Genomic DNA, 17,250 nt, shown 5'->3' with positions numbered 1-17,250 from the left:
AGCTAACTATCAGAGGTGAAGTACGTACCTGCATTTAGAGCACTTCCAAACTCCACTCCTCACCACTCCGCTCCGACCATGGCCCCTCGGGCAGACCATTTGGTTCTGCACGAAACAGACGAAGCAGATAATCACACTGCAGTGTTCATTTACTCCGAACCCTCAGATTCGTCCAAACCATCCTCCGCAAGGGTGGATATCTCGGTACGTCAGCAGTCCTCGGCTTTCGTCTTCCGATTGTCCAACATGCAATGCCCCACGGATATAACGCCGAGCGGGGATGCTATAGATGGTAGTAGACGGCATTCATTCCCCAAGGGGTTACTCTATGGGTCCAATCCATCTGATCTCGTCGGGTGCTCGAGTGCATCGTCGGATCTGTCCCGTGGCCTTGAGTCGCTTGCATCCAATGTTCACTTTACTAGGACCCTTGGCTCTGATATGATGCAATGCTACGAAATTGCGATCTGGACAGACTGCTGCCCTACTACTCCCACTGTCTCTGCCGCGTTTGGGTCAAGGGATACTGCTAGTATGGACTGAATGCTGACTATGGAACAACTTGAATATAGCCTACATTCAAGCCGCCGTCTTCATGGTCGAAGGATGGTCTGATTGCTCTGCTTTGCGATGTCTTTCTTCCTTCTGGATTCCCGGATAGCGTGACTACTGACTATCTGCCGTATGTTCTCCTCGATCTTCTATTTTCCCGTGCTGACCCTCTATATCAGTTACCAAATATACGTGAGTCGCTCGGACCCTAAGCTCAACCACCGTCTTCACTATTGCCCTTCCGCATATCCCGGCTGTATCAAGACTAACAGTGTCTTTCCAGGATTCTCTCCAAGCATTCTGCAGCTCAATTGCTGGCCTCCTCTCATCACGAGCAGTCCTCCAAGGTACCTATGCGAGCAGCCACCCATTCCACTCCACAAAACCCTACAACCTAACACAACCAAGGCATCGGTGTCGGAAATGTAGACGCCTCTCCAACAAATGCTCTCCTCTTGCACATCCTCCAAGACATATCCGGCCGTATTGCCACGATCCTCTTCGCCCACCGGGTCGGCACAGCCCTCGAACCAGAATGCAAGACCTACCGTCTGGCCGCGGATGTCTTCAATGACATCGCCATGATCATGGACTGTCTCTCGCCAATGGTTCCAGCCGGTACGATGCGCGTAAGCGTTCTCAGTACAGCGGGTGTCTTGCGAGCTCTGTGTGGCGTCGCTGCTGGAAGCTCGAAAGCTAGTCTCAGCGCTCACTTTGCGAAATGGGGGAATCTGGCTGAACTCAATGCGGTAAGATACTTTCCCTAGTTACTAGTACTATGCTATGTTTCGTCCAGTGTATTCTAATGTCTCGTCTGCCTGCAGAAAGATTCGTCGCAGGAAACAATCATTTCCCTCGTTGGCATGTTGGTACGTCTTCCATACTCACTCCCACCATCCATCACCCCGATCAAATCAATGTCTCACAAAATACAGGTCGGCTCCGTCATTATCTCACATATCACCGGCTTCATGATGACCTGGGCAGCACTCCTGTTCTTACTAGCCAGCCATCTAAGTCTGAACTATGCAGCCGTCCGCTCCGTCGAAATGACCAGCCTGAACAGGCAACGCGCTAGCATGGTCTTCTCAAGCATCATCGAAAGCGACAACTACAGCACAAAAAAGAAAGTCACCAACCTCCCAATTCCAACCCCAGCACAAATCGCACTAGATGAGCGAATCCTGGCAAAGTGGTCCCCATTCTTCTGGTCCTCTCAACAGCATCGAGAACGACAATCCCTCGGTACTGCCGAGATGGGCGTCTCGTTAGCGGAGTTCTTCGCGCGAAGCCATGAAGTTGTCATCTCAAACGCAGGCAGTGACAAAGACAAAGCTAACGCCATCACCGCCACCACCACCAACAACAATCCATCCCGAGCATTCCACACATCCCTCCCACTCAAGTCCCTGAAAACTCTCTTCGAAAAAGAAGAGTACCTACTCTACCTAACTCCCCAATCCCAATCCAAATCCCAGCCATCAAAATGGCACGCTTCAATCCTCCTGACACCATCCGCAACAACAAAAACCCAGCTAAAAGCATGGTGTCACGCTCTAATCGTCGCGCGCGCACTCATCGAGCCAGAGCCAACCCCAACCCGGACCCGAACCCAAAGCCCAGACCCAACTACAGAGATAAAAGAGTCCACGAACCACGAAAACGCAACGAATCTTAATCCCAATACAAACCCAGACACAGTCTTCGAATACATCTCGGAAACACTGATGAAATTAAATGAAGACGGTCGGTTCGAGGGGTATCTTTCTGCGTTGCAGGGAAGGGGCTGGGATGTGGATGTTTCGGCTTTGGAAGTTAGGGCTGGACGGAGGGTTTTGATTGAGGTTAGTTGAGTTGATTAATCGATTGATCCCATGATTTCTTCAATATGGAGGGTCCGGTGGTCTTTGTGGATGGATGGATGGATGGTAGGGACAGTGTCATCAAGGACTGTCGCTGGTGGCTACGTCTACGTAGAATCTTGAATCTTGAATCCTGAATCTAATTGAAAGACAAGTCTTGGAATGGATACCAGTACTAAATATAAATAGTATTGGTCGACATGCAACTTTAGTTCAGGTTTGATTCAGTTATGGGGGCACGTGTACAAATTATGAACTTAACTCGTCAGCTTAAAGTTTCCAAGGTTTCGGGCAGGACCTGGCGGTGGTGGCGGTGGTGGCGAGATTTCTCATGCCCGGAAACGGAATCCTACATAGTACAGTATGTATAAACTACTAACTAGGTAACTAAATAGTACTGTTTCACCTACCCCTACCACGATATCTCACAAACGTCATCAAAGGCTCTTGGATACCTAGGGTGGTCACAGTGCATCTGTCTGAATTTCATCATCTCCGTCCCAACCCAGCCGCCCGAACTACGTATGCGAAATTGAGATGAGTAGATAGAGTATATAGAGTAGAGTAGAAGTAGAAGTAGAAGTAGAGGGGGGTATCAAGTCTATTGATCCAACGCCATAAGGACGTATATAGCAAGCTAATATCAACACAACGATCCGTCCTAGACGGAATCAATGAAGAGAAGAGAAGATAAGAGAGAAAAAAAAGGAAAAGAGTCAAAGAAACGCCCAAGACCCATCCCATCCATCCAACTCGACCAACTCTTTTGCAGCGATGAAACTGCATGCATGCAGTGCAGGATGGGTCCGGTCCATGTTCCAGTCTATGTGGTATTGGTGCATCTTTTCCGCGGGTCATAAAATGGACAAAGAAAAAAAAAACATGTCGCTGACAAGGGTTGAGACAAGAGTTTGCGAGAATAATATTGAAAAGAAAAAGAAGAAGAAAAAAAGGCAAGGTATAACGCCGTTGTTCGTATGCTGATGTTATGCCATCATGCTCTCATACACCGCCAATAAACGCTAAAAAATCAAGCGGGTCGTTTGATGCTATTCATGCAGTTGATGTTCGATGAGGTCGTCGATGAGATGAGTGAGGTGAGGTGAAGTTTTGTGAGAGATGAGATGTGATGTGATGAGACAGGGTTGTTGAGGTCATAAAGGTGTAGGTGTAGCATGGTGAGAGTAGGTGATGAGGTTCGAATATTCGTAAAGTGAAAAAGAAATCAGTCGTCGAGACCGAGGATTTTAGGATCACCGCGAGAGCCACTGGCACCGCCGGACCGCTTTTTGAAGCCCAGCTTCATACCCATCTTCTTCCAGGGATTCTCGGTGCGTAGCCTGGGGCTGTTCATTGGGAGATGAGGCTCGCTGGCGGGCGGTGTGGTCGGTGGTGTCATCGGTTCCTCAGCAGTGGGACTTGACTGCGGACTTGAGTCGTCTGTCAGAGCAAGCGAGACTGATTCACCACTCGTACTAAGGAGAGCGCCAGAAGCCCGCTTGCCGAGGGCGTGAACTGCACCGAGAGACAGATTCGAACGGCCGCCAGTTGCAGGGAGATCCTTTGTCGAGGACGGGGGGGGATATCCGTCTGGCGCGGGACCGGACTCGATTCATGGGGTTCTCGTCCAGGCTATGGCTGGGGAGATTCATTGTGTCCTCGGGGCTGAAGGGGGGGTTCGGACATTGGCGGCATGGAGGGTGAGGTGGTGTGTGCGTTGAGAAAGGGGAGGAAGATGGATTCCTCCATGAGATCGTGGATGCGTTTCACAGCCGAGTCGAGTGTTTCCGGCACAGGTGGAAGAGCAACGTCACGGTAGCGGAGCAGTCCATCCCGGACTTCACTTGACAGATTGATTTCCCTGGGAGCGCCGGGGAGGATGTAGGCAGTCAATAGACGCTGCCAGAGCATGCGCAGATGTTGACTTTCCGGGGTATCCGTGGTGAGGGTGGACTGGTCAAGGCGCTCGGCGAGGGAGAGGTAGGTATCACGGTAGCGCTGAGCCTCGAGAGTAAATTCCAAAGTCTCGAGGCAGTGATTCTGAGAGAGATAGGCCATGAAAGCGCTCAGGGTGTATGGGGGTGGAGCGGTGTTGGCCAACACGTCGTTAAGCGTGGGGCGCATGGGGCAGAAGGCTCCCGCCGAGACGGCCAGGCTGACCGGTCGGGAGCCAGAGGATTCCATGTCCTCGTCTGAATCGCTGTCGGACGAGGTGGGAGACAGTTCCGGCGTTGTACTGGGAGTGAAATTCCAGAAGAATGAGGGAGAAAGCGACTTCTTCTTGAGCATGGCGTATAGGGAGCGGCGGGGTGCCTGAGACCGGGGTCGTTTTCTCACCGGGCCTCCCCTGGCTGGACGATGGTCCAGATTGGTTATGGTTATTGGAAGAGCAGCATAAGCTGAGATGTGAGGGAGTGTGGTGGTGGTGGGAGTGGGAGTGGTGGGAGTGTGTGAGAGTGGGAGAGTGAGTGTGAGAGAAAGTGGTGATGTTGGAATGTGGGAAGAAGGGAGAGTAAGTAAAGTGGATTAAGTTAAGAGTAAAGTAAAAAGCCTCGAGGGAAAATGGAAATGGAAATGGAAATGGAAATAAAGGAAAAGAGTGGTTCTGGAATCATTCTGGGCCGATCGCCAGATTACCACCGTCTTACAGTGGTGTCATTTGTGTAATGTATCTGCGCCCAAGTGGAGCGATAAGGTGGGTGGGTACGAGGCAATGGGATGGGGTGTGAATGGGGTGATCGCAGAATGTGGCGAGTGGGTACGGGTATGTACGGTATTGCGTTTTTTTCACTTTGAGTACTTGGAGTACACCTGCGCAGAGGAGTACTAGTATAGTCTACTAGTATACAGTAGATATAGTGTCTACTCTAAAGTATATAGGATAATTATACTATATACTCTACTCTACTATGCGATGCTATTTCCTATACAATTCTATACTATACTACCACGAGATGTACACCTAAGACTAAGTACCCACTGCGTAAGACCCACCGTGTGAGACACAGGCCCCTTGCGTAGCGCTCGCGTCATGGATTCACCCTGTCGATCTTCATGGAATCCAGTCAAGCTTTTGTGTCCAATATTGATTATGGTTATGATCATGAGTAAATAGTAAATAGTAAATAGTAAAAGTTGAGAAGAGAGGGCTATAATCCATGGGTACATTGAACAGAGTACTCCGTACTCCGTACTCTGTCCCTCGCTATGGCTACTCCCACTCCCGGCCGACACATTTTTTTAGCAGTGGCAACTCAATACGAACCAACCCAAAGACTTCTCTCCAAAGACTCCTCTAGGCAATTGGTAAACAGTAGTCTATTACTCCCATACTCCCATCCTACCGGCATTCAGACAAAATCTGTCCAGCCAGAAGCCGCCAATGAAAGCCACCGCCATCGCTGATACGACCTGGCCGGACGCGGACATCTTCTAGAATCTGTAGAATTCTAGAATGCCGCTAGAACCCGGCGCCACTAAAAAAAATCAAAAAGAAAAATGAATTCTCAAAAAGGGAAATGAGAAAAATTTGCCCAACCACGGTTTGGTCACTAGGCTTATCTCAATGAAGCCGCCTATCGAGCCACTCACAGTCATCCACCTCATCCCCTCGTAAAGTGAGTCACGTCACGGAAGTCGTGGATTTTGGTCTTTTATGTAAACAGAGTCAATGAATAACACGGCTGTCTGCAAGAATGTCCCTCGCCCCTGTATAGCTTGTGTAGCGCTTATTTGTCGACCCAATTTTCTTGCATGCCACTAGAAGATACTACATGCTAGCCAGGGGTAGGTGGTCTGTTCACCATCCCTGACTACGACTTGACAGAGTACAGACGAGTAGGAACTACACTCACGTAAATCAGGCCGAAGATATCCGCGACCCCAGAGATTGCAAGTTACAGAGTTGACCGAGTGTCCACCCGATCGACCAAAAGATCGCCACACCCGCCGGGACCCCCAAATGAAATGAGACAAAAAGGAAAATGAAAAAATTGAAAATTGAAAATTTCTTCTTTCGTGACAAAAACGGGAAACAGGTACCTGCCTGGATCCTTTCGTACCTGAATCTGAACTTGAACACGAACACACGTCAGAGTTTTATCTTTGGGCTTCTTTCTTTGGCCCTTCGAGAACCCCCCCCCTCCCCCCCCCTCTCGCCACCCTTGCTTTGCACAGTACACCCGTCCGCCACACAGCGTCCGCTAGCCGCACACGTTCGTTATGCAGCCAAGCAGGTTGGTCGCAGGGATATCGCAGTCGCCCTGCTTCCTATTTATCCCGACCCCACATTTTTCCCTATCATGTCTCTGTACGGACCGTACCTCTCCTAGAACGGAGTCCATATCCTCTTAGACACCTGTTTCCCGTTCGGTGAACGACTTGGCCGAGTGAAACCGAGAGCCAAGACGGACTCCACTTGAGGCTTGACTCCGAGAGCGGAGGGCGAGGGCGAGGCCAGGGCCAGGGTATGTTGCTATCGTATCGTATGGTGGTGTGCTCGGTCGCAACATTGGGTTTACAACACATGTGCTACATTGTTGTACTTACCTATCTGAGTGATCTCTCAGCCTACCAGAGGCAGTGTTTAAGTACATACTCGTAGTACATACGTATTGATTGACTCGGATCCTGGTGCTCATCGATGAGCTAGGCAGATCTGCATTCCCGCGTCGTTGGCTTAGGTTGATAAGCTTAAGCAACAGCATGAACCGCTTGGTGCGGAACTATAATCAAGCTCCTGCACTGGTCTTGGAATACTTGGACATACTTGGTAGGCACCACATACTTTGTAAGTGCGCCAAACGTACTGAACATGCCAGTAAAGAATCTCAGGCTATCCGGAGTAATCAGGGTCCTCCCCACTCCCTACCACCTAACGCATAACGTACTCGTACTCATCCTCCGTACATACTATGTAACCATCAAAACAATATCGGCAGGGTTCACCAGTTTAGGAGACCACCCACTCCTTGCAGTACTCGTGACTAGCTACTTAACCCATCCCACACTCTCCCAGCTCCAGCTCCAGCCCCAACTTCAGGCCAGCTTACATACAGCCCAGGTACTCCGTCCAGCTCTTGCAGCGCCGAGAAGACGCCATCTGCTCTACAGCCAATCCAACCCCCACACACACGCTGCAGCTACACGGATTAGTGCATAATTGCGCCGCTAGTCAAAAAGCTCGGGGCTACCTGAACAGCAAACCCTTTCTAGCGCAACACTAGAGAACACACTAGCACCCGTTCAGCCCTCCATCCAGCATTCACCACCCCCAGATCCTGATCCACAATTCCCCCGAGCACCTCAAACCAGCAAGGATTCCCCACATCGTCTCTCGCACTGTCCCATGCCCTCATCCTCCCAAGTCTGTCCTTGGTCGCTCACATACCATGCCCACACATCTAGAACGGCTATCGCTCGGTGCTTGCCAATCTCACGGGGGAGTAGTTCCCCCATCCCCCCCCCCCCCAAGCCAATCACCCCCCTCTTTCCTTTCACCTGGGGTGCATACAGTATACCCTCCGGCACAAGCCACGGTGCCAGCGGGGACAAGGAGTGCAAGGTTCAAGGTTTAATGTGACCAGTGCGGTGCGGCCTACGAGTAATCTTCCCACCCTGCCATCCTGGAGAGCAGTAAGGTTTACCTAAAGATCGTGTCTCGTGTCCACTGGCCTGATGAGGGGAAGGGGGGGGGTGACTGCCGTCTCGTATGTACTAACTACAGTACTGCACTCCAGACGATGCCGTGTGCCAGACTGGGGGGGATTCGACAGCTTGATCAGGACAAGGAGGGATAAGGGACGTGCAGGCAGAGTTGAGTTGAGTTCAAGTTGAAAATAATTGATTGATGATCGCGTTACACCAATTGCCAACGAGCCCTGCTAGATGCATGGATTCGGGTCCTTCTCCTCGTTGCTCCGGGCTGGACCTGCCATCCCATGCCATCCCATTTCATGCTTTGGTTTTTATTTTTGCTTCTGCAGGTAAATACAGAGTATGTGCTTTGTACTCCCTACGCACGCGCGCGCACGCGAGACGTTCTCGACCCCAGGCATACTTGCGTAGCATGTTCCACAGTCTATGTACGAGTATGTGTAGATCAGCCCCTGAGCCCCAAAAAAAAAGGGCCAGTGAACGACAACCCATGACGTGCAGCGGGAATAAATCAATTCCGCGATCCTGAGCGCAGTCAATCTTTCCACGCTATCATCGCCAAAATCTGGTCTGTATCTATTTGTAACCATAGGATCCCCTAGCCGAGTACTTGCGTGGTTTGTTAAGCGAATCGCGGGATCAATGATCTGCGCGTACAGTTGTCCTAGTCCCATTCTCCTCTCCTCCGCGTACGGCGTACGGAGGATACACCCACCCCCACCCCGATCGAAAACCAAAGTTCTAGACTACACTTCGCACTCACCACCTGAGCACAGAATGCAAAAAGACTGGCACCAATTTCCCAAATTCTCCACTGTAAATAAAGATCCCACTTTCACAGCCTAAAGTCAACCCAGCCGTAAAACCGGCCCAATCCCAAACGACTCCAGTCGATCAAACGGAGCGCACGGCAGAAGCCGCAAATGAGGTCATGAGCCCCACAAACATCGGCCAAAATCTTGATTTTGGATGGATCTTCTCTTGAGAAAAGAATGAGCAGAACATCCATCGGGATTTCTTTTCTTCTACGACTCCATAATGTACAAACATGTCTGTGAAATATGGATCCCACAACACACTACACCCATCCCTCCCTTGCTCATATCCTGTCTGTAGTCTGGCCAAGACACTGAGCCGACACGGGATCTTCCCCACTATCTCCAGGCTCCGCCGCGTAGCTAGTACGGAGAGCATACGGTACTCCGTACATACATAAACATACTCGGGAGGACGCAAGACATGGAGAGTAAACTTGAAGGGGAAGAAGAGTGTGGAGCACGGGAGAGTGGCAGCCCGTTCGAGCCAAAGTGGGCGGCTACTTGAAACACCTTGGGCGCCTTCTATCTAGAAGTACAATATACACTACAGTAGTAATCCCGCTATATTCCCGATTCGAAGGGTCTAGTCTTAGTCTTATCGTGTTTACTTATGGTACGGAGTATAGGGCGCAGTAGCTCCCATGGTCCCGTCATCCCATACTCTCATTCATTTGGTCGAGCATCATGAGTACGTATCTCCTTTCTTTTATGGAATATATTTGTATCAGAAGATTTACGTATATCTGCGCCAATGCAAAATACAAATACAAATCTGCCTGCATACTACATACTCATCTACCCAAATGACGCTAGCGCATCGCAACTCCTCAACAATCATGATCCCTGCAAAGCATCACCCCACCAAAACTCTAGCCAAAACTATCCGGGCGCGATGAGCCGACCGGTCTCAATTCTCGCGCGGGGGGAGACCCCATGTAACACCGAGGGGGGGGGGGGTTGTGCTTACTGTACACAGTATGTAGGGGGTGTGAAAAAGTGTACATGTAATCATGGGTATGGCTGGAAGATCTGCGCGCTAGTTAGGTTAGTTTTTTGCAATTTCAGGTTCAAGGTCAAGGTCGCTTTTGATCTCGACTTCTTACGTCAAGGACCTTTGAGCGTGGAGCTCTTGCCGAGCTCGCCGAAACGGGTACCGTGTGGACTTTGACGGAGGACGACGGAGTACTCGTAGTGTACTCCGTCCTCCGTACTCCATAGTTCGGAGCTTTTCATTGTCTTCTATTTTCGCCTCGCTTGCTGATGGCATTGTGGTCATCCATTGGTCAGAGTTTGCGTTGCAACGGCGGACTCCGATCGTCTTGCCGGGATGGTAGGGATACCCGGCTGGATGCTCAGGATTGAGTGGGTAAATACGCGCTCTGTGTGGGCTTGGCCCCCAATCTTCTAAGCGCTGGCTGGTTTCATGTTGAGACGATCGTCTAGGCATTGTTTTGATCGTCGCTCACATGAGGAGGATTTTTACTACATACCTCATACATAAGTACATATATGGATGGAGGCTTTACTTTTAGTTTGGCGGTTGTGGAGGCGCTAATTGGTACTGCAGATACTCCAATTAATATGTATCGTACTTAATTATTATGGGATGTTGATTACATGGATGCAGACAACGTCATATGTATGTCTTGAAAATTCTATGTAGGAGTGATACTACATAGTACTAAATATGAGGTACTATACTTGCTACTACCTACTAGTAGCTCATCATGATACTAACCTCCACTGCTGTCTCTGTCTCTATGTATGTACAGTGCAACTCGATCTGGTCATCTGAGCAATTACTTCTTCCATACACTTGCATCGAACTCGTCCATCAGTTTAGTATACTCCGGCCCAGCCGCGGCCCAACCCTTAATTCCTCCTTCGAGTATCATACTCTGGATAGATGTGTCGTTGACTTCCTGCAAGTAATCGGCAAACCAACCCGCAGACCTCGTACCCCGACCTCCACAAGAGCCTACCAAAGAAAAGAAGTCAGCACCTTTTTACAGATAAGGTACGAGGGGGACTAGGGTCGGAGCAGAACTAACCACAGTAGAAAACAACATTATTCACACCACTACTCGAAACCAAAGCGTACAAAGCCGATAAAGTCGGATAAAGACTCTGAGCTGGGAGATTCAATGACCCGCGAATCGTACCACCCTGCACACATACACATACACATTAACACTACAGTACTCTTGGTTTAATGATTAGATCAGCAAACCTTGTAATCATCACGACGCAAATCCACCAAAACAAAGTCCTTCCCATTCACCTTCGCACCCTCGAGCCACTGTAAAAGTTCTTGGCGGGGTAAGGCAGCTGCCTGGGATGATGGAGTGGGGTAAGCCGCATGCCATGGACGGGCGCCCTCGTCGGATGTGATGGCACTCAAGGCAGCCATAATCAGGAAAACCGGATGAATCAAACAAGCTAGAACTTCTCGTAGGAAGCCTGAGGGGGGTGAAAGTGAAATCCCAAAGAGAAAAGAATTGCGATATATTCAAGGTTTGGAGCAACCAGAGCTGTCAGTGGGTGGGTTGGATGGATGTGGCAGACTACTAGCGTTGTGAGATGGGATTGGAATCGACTCGGAGGAAGGCGCTTGGAAGCAGGGCGCCATTGAATGTGTTTGATTGGTTACCTTACATAAGGCCACATTTTCCTTTCTTCTTTTTGGCTGCGCAGCCCCCCGCAATTGTCTTGTCACATGGTGGATGGCTGAGTTTCCAAGCCACCGTCTGTTTTGATTGGTTTGATCTCTACAGTAGCCGACAAGCCGGCAAGGAATCCTGTTATGAGGGTCTGGATTTGTAATTATCCAAACTTTGCTGTGGAGATCATTGATTGAGTGAATGGCCGTTCGTGAGAAAGTATTCAAGTAATAATACTCTATCTGGAATGTTTAGGACGGGCTGTGATCAAGTGATAGCTATCCATTCCGTCGGGTTCCAGTGGACGCCTTAAAAGATGATTAATTATGGTCAAATGGGAACGCGAGAAATAGAGGATATACTTCTGTCTCTTGATATGGTAGTTGTTTGGTTCAGACTCGGACAACTCTGGAACTTTTGTACTAAATATTCTTTCGAGCCATTGGCAGCATGTATATCTTTCAATGGGCGGAACCGTTAATGCCTACACCTTTGTAATTTATACAATAATACCTGAGCGACTCGGACTCCGAAGTTGCCCTCGGAAGCCTGTGTTATACATTTCTCTGATAAAATGCATCGATTTCGGTGATCGTTGGCCTTTCCGGCCAGAGTACTAGCAACTAACTTGTAGCCGATATACAGAGCCCCCGTAAGTCCCTTTCAATAAAGGCCACACTGCCGATTCCATCAGAGATGTCCTTCTATCTTCTCCATGCTGAATGAAGAACTCTGCATCCAGAAAGATCCACTCAGCATCGAATCATGAGATCACAATCATTATGATATTGTCTTCATGGCCCAGTGGTTATAATACGATCGCCTGTCCAACTCATTGTTGTGCCCTTTAGCATAATTGTGAGAACTGAAGGTAGTGAAGCTATGGCATGCATTGCTTATTGCCCTATATTGTGATGTCAAGCTTTAAACTTTTACAGATACAAAAGACTCCAACTCGGTCCTTGAGTTCCAGTCTCCATCTCTTCCTGCTTAGCTCAACGGCAAGGAAAAACAAATACAATATAACCATTCGATTTGGAAGTGCCAATAAGGGTTTGCTCAGCATGCCTTTCTTGAAGTGAAGTGACAGCCAGGGTAAGAAGGTAACACTGGCATTGGCATTGTAACCATTCATTTTGGCCCTGTGTACATTCCTGTGCCTATGTCCATACCTTTGCTTGATACATTGTTCAAATTTGCTATTCCCAACTGCTTTGCGAGATCGATTCTATTTTCTCCCAAGTATAACTAACTTTGATACATCGCCACTGCCGATCACTCGCAACGCTTCTGCCGATCCGCCACCCACATACCAAAGCCACAACCCCATGTGTCATTGTACATTCGCAAGTCTGAATTTTGAGACCTGCCGCTAAGTGCAGAATGCGAAGTCTGAGTCGGTCGGGATATCAAATCTGACCGGGTTGCAAGGCTTGGGCCCCTGCTCGCTTGCGTACTGGTACTAGTGCGATATGCGATATGTATTCTAGCCCCGTGCAACCAACGCAGCATCGATCCACACGTCATATCTATATGGATACTACATACAGCATACTAGATAGTTACCAGACGAGGAGGACCCCAATTAATGGAGAGAGCTTCCAAGGTTGGGATTGTTGGTCAGAGATCTACTACTACTTATTGTATTAGTAGTTACTTACAAGTATCGCAAAAGTAACGCTATCGGAGTGCAGGATTACCTGAAGCTTTTTTCTTGGGCGGAGATTTAGTTTTCGGAATCATGTTCGATGGCGTTCTACTGTTTTCTCGAATGCAGATGGTATATGTAGACACTCGCTGCATATCGTATCTTGTGCGACCTCTTAAGGCTTAAATGCATGGGTTTGAAACGAGACTGCATAGCCAAGAGTCAGCTGTTGAGGCAGTCTATGCTGGCATTTGCCGGTCTGCCGGTCCGTTCGTTCATTTATTTCTGCAGGGCGGTTACACTGCTGGAGCTGTGGCTTCTTGGTGAAGTGATGTGTTTGGTTCTTGAGTTTGGGTCGGATCTTTCTACACATTTCTTTTTCCTTTTCTGGATCGGAATGCATATATCCGACAGCTTCGTCTAATTCATTGAGGCCTGATCAATATCTCTCTTTATCTCGAAAAGGCTTGAGATCTGCCTGTAGCTTCTACTCCTTCTCTCTGGGTCTCCATTGCTCGGACATCGGGTTGATGTTCTTCTCACTTGAGACCGGGCAGCTCTTACCAGACGACTACTTCCGTACATATTTGAGTAGCTATTACTAAGTTTCAAGATATTGATCAACCTCTAATATTCTGGTCAAAAAGCTACTTTATTGGAAAAACAATCGTCAGGAGCACGTGTCATTTTTATATATTTGTGGACCTCTCAACTGGCCCGTTACTTGTAACGATGTTCAACATACTCGATTCAAATTTCCGTTGCAAAAATGCTACAAGTTAATAGAGTCTGCGCTTTATCCAAGGTTTTTTATTTGAATACACCTGGGCATAATTTTAAGATATCACCACCTTAACCTCCAAAGTAAAGACATCAAACCAGCCAAGAAAAGACCAAGCAGAAGGCCTATCAGCCCTACCATCGCCGCCCCGCTCATATCGGTCCAACGTGGACATTCAGCCTGACACCACCTCGGTCCGTAAACCCGTCAGCACACCCCTGTGAAAGATATCGAACGGCCCCATCAAAAACCATACGAAACTTCGGGGAAACTTGAACAAACACACTAGCACTAAAGAGGTATACCTCAGAGAAGCAAAGGCAGCAACGCCCGAAAAGAAGCCATTCCCATCGGATCCCAGACAAAGAAATGCCCATGCCCATGTTTACTTGGCTTCCATACTAGTACAACACAAGAAATACATACATTAGTACCGACAACAAAGAGAGTTCACACACGCCACACCAAGAAAAAAAAGAACCACTTGGGCAACACCAACAACCCTCCTAAAAAACACAGCCACGCCGATCATAAACACATCAGCCCACAGACCTTCACACCCCCCCTCTCCTCTCCCCTCCCACCCAATCGCCCAGGCAATACAGCCACGAAACGCCAACTAACAGCCAAGACCTCGCGCCATGCCATGCCATGCGCTATGATGCGGGCCCCAAAAAGCGGGGGTGTTCCAATCTGTTCTATTCGAGGTGCCCGCCTTGCCCTCGCCTGCACACTCGTCTCATCGCCATCTGTGCATGAGTCCGGTTTAGCCGTTTACGCCAGCGAAACCCCATGCATCACGAGTCGTGAGTGGTTTGAGTGGAAACTTTATCACCTGGTGCGTGCGTGCGTGCAGGTCGGTACCGACAGGAATCTACATACAGTAACTACAACGAGTAGATGGAAATGAATGCAGGCAGTCAGTCAGTTGGTCGCTGCATTACATTGCCTAGCCTAGCCTAGCCTTGCGCTTCTGCCTTGCCTTTACTCTGCCTCGAGAATTTCTGATGCGCATTTAAGATGGGGTACACTGTTTACATGGTGCGGAGTGTGTGAGTACGACTAAATGGTATGATGGATGGTTATTTTGAAGAGTGGGTGGAAGCACCAATCAGTGGTGGGATCGTACCAAGTTTGATGCATACATATGTAAATAGTAGCTGGCTAGTACTAGCTTGTAGCTAGCTAGCTAGCTAGCTACGTATCGTAGTCTGGATGCTGACTGGGGTTCATCGGACGCCCCTTATGACAAAGTGCATGCATCGTGCATACTTGAGGAATAGCATCGAAGACTCTACGTCAAGCAAGGAGGAGAGAAAGTGGGGGGTACAGTAAGCCCTGTATGTACATATGTACGAGTAACCAACCACAAACAAACTTAGGTCTTGGGAGCAGACAAAAGCGGCAAAGGAGGGGAGAGAGGGAAGGGGAGGGGTCGAGACTAGTTTAGTTTAGTTTAGATCTACCAATAAGGGCCATGATGCCGGATTTACCGGCTGGTATTCATGTCATGTATCGCGGGGAAGGGGCGCTAGAAAGAGCATTTTGAAAAATATTAGCCCGGTCGTGTGTCTGTGTTTGTGTGTCTTGTGTCCGCCTCCAGGGCTGGGCTGGAGAGGGGAACGGAAGGGAAGGGGTCTGGGATTTGGGTTGTGTGTGATGTCGGGTGGTTATTGGGCAATGCGGACCGTTTACCCTTCGGTGGCTGGCTTGATATAGTAGGTACCTGCAGGCGTGACGATGATATCAAACTTTGAAGGTGGAGATGGTGAGTGTGAAGAAGTTGCCACGCGGGATGTGTGGTGCGTTAGTTAGTCACATACTACGTACTGTACTGGGGTGGGTTGGGTTGGTAGATTATGTTTGGATAGGGTGTATACTACGTGTGGATTTGTCATTCTGCAGATATGGCATGGTAGGGCGATGCGAGTTTTGCTGGTTACATGGGATTCTGTGATATCATGATCTTCGAGCAAAAAAGGTTGAGGTGCGGAGATGTCATGAAACTAGCTAGTATGGTATTGATTAAAGGTGATGGTCCAGACCCAGGGCTGGCAGGGTAGGATATGAGGTAAGAGAGCGAAGTCAAGTCACACTTGCAGGCATGTGTTACAAGAAATCTACGAGAGGAATTGGATAGACACACAAATGTATTATCACGCCACTCCGAGAGGCAGTATGTACGCTATACGGGCAGACATGACTGGAACAGGGACTTGAACAAAGAGGAACAAAAACCATAACAAAACAATGCTATCTTATGCCAAACACTACCGGAAACACAAAAAAAACTCGCTTCTGAAACGGAGCAAGGACAAACAATGGACGATTATAGACACGGGCAATAGATTCGAAAAGGGATAAAACAACCAAAGACACGGACAAGAGGTGGAGGTGGAGGGGGAGGGGGAGGAGAATCGATGAACCAGGAGAATATATGCAATATGCGTTGCTCCGGCTCTGACAATCGGTCATGACCATGTAGTTGTTGAAAAGGACTCTTTGAGCTCGGTGCAAAAGAAGGCTGAAGTAACGCATATGAGGAAGTCGTGAGAGATGGCCGAACGGGAGTTTCGGAGGGCGCACAGAATCAAGATATTAAAGCGCCCAACCAGCGGAGGTGCGCGAAAAAGACGACTGCGCCCAAGGCAGTATAGAAAAGAGTTCAAAGTCCGGTTGGAGATTTTCGCGCATTGCTCCCGCGGCGAACAGTCCCATCTATCGTGTAGCAACTGACGTTCACCAGCACGATCCAACGATACCCAATGGGAAGACCACCATCGGGATCAACTCTTCCAAACAGCAGAATTTGAAGACAAAAATGCAAGGAGGTCAACGAAACAGTAAGCCTCGAGATCTGCCTGCGCTGAGAAAGGACGAGATTTTGGTATTAACCGGGACATGCCGAGTATAGTCACGAGAAAGAAGAATCGAAAACACAGGACAAAAATCTCTCGAGCTTGCCGTTCCGAGCCGTGGCACCAATGAAAGAGTGATGGAGACGTAACATCAATGAGAGGAAGGTCATTCTACCCAGTGTCGAATGTAGGCGGAAGTGTCGAATGGGAAAGAGGGAAAGAGAAGGGATGATGAAAATGATGAGAGGGCCAGATGGAGGCATTTGAAGTCACTGGCGAGATGCACAACGACAAACAAATGCCCCCGATAAAGAAAAAGAAAACATGACCCAGATGGAAAATAACAAAAGGCAATCCCATGCCGACTTTTTTGTCTGTTTCTTCGGCCGTGATTCGATCGTTGCGGGCAGACATAG

General features: G+C 48.9%; 3 protein-coding genes across 3 annotated transcripts; 1 reads left to right on the top strand and 2 right to left on the bottom strand.

Moving 5' to 3' along the window:
• Positions 1 to 78: 78 nt before the first annotated feature.
• On the top strand, positions 79 to 2,405 carry N7481_011104 (RUS1 family protein; the record flags this gene model as incomplete). The annotated part of the gene is made up of 7 exons (XM_057270323.1): positions 79 to 204; positions 573 to 682; positions 732 to 744; positions 836 to 899; positions 961 to 1,301; positions 1,377 to 1,421; positions 1,488 to 2,405. 7 exons carry the CDS (start codon positions 79 to 81, stop codon positions 2,403 to 2,405), a joined length of 1,617 nt encoding a protein of 538 aa, XP_057117497.1.
• Positions 2,406 to 3,639: 1,234 nt separating this feature from the next.
• On the bottom strand, positions 3,640 to 4,703 carry N7481_011103 (regulator of G-protein signaling domain-containing protein; the record flags this gene model as incomplete). Its single annotated transcript, XM_057270322.1, is given in 3 exon segments — positions 3,640 to 3,975; positions 4,022 to 4,079; positions 4,099 to 4,703. 3 exon segments carry the CDS (start codon positions 4,701 to 4,703, stop codon positions 3,640 to 3,642), a joined length of 999 nt encoding a protein of 332 aa, XP_057117496.1.
• A 5,983-nt stretch (positions 4,704 to 10,686) lies between these two features.
• On the bottom strand, positions 10,687 to 11,297 carry N7481_011102 (putative arsenate reductase (Arc2); the record flags this gene model as incomplete). Its single annotated transcript, XM_057270321.1, has 3 exons — positions 10,687 to 10,865; positions 10,939 to 11,053; positions 11,118 to 11,297. The coding sequence occupies 3 exons, from the start codon at positions 11,295 to 11,297 to the stop codon at positions 10,687 to 10,689; spliced, it is 474 nt and encodes a 157-aa protein (XP_057117495.1).
• Positions 11,298 to 17,250: the final 5,953 nt, after the last annotated feature.

This window comes from Penicillium waksmanii, assembly GCF_028829765.1.
Source record: "Penicillium waksmanii strain IBT 27052 chromosome Unknown utg000009l:1.0-4314994.0:1.0-4318279.0, whole genome shotgun sequence".
Taxonomy (NCBI): Eukaryota; Fungi; Ascomycota; class Eurotiomycetes; order Eurotiales; family Aspergillaceae; genus Penicillium; species Penicillium waksmanii.
Note: the sequence above shows the minus strand (reverse complement) of the source record. Positions and strands in the feature narration are given on the sequence as shown.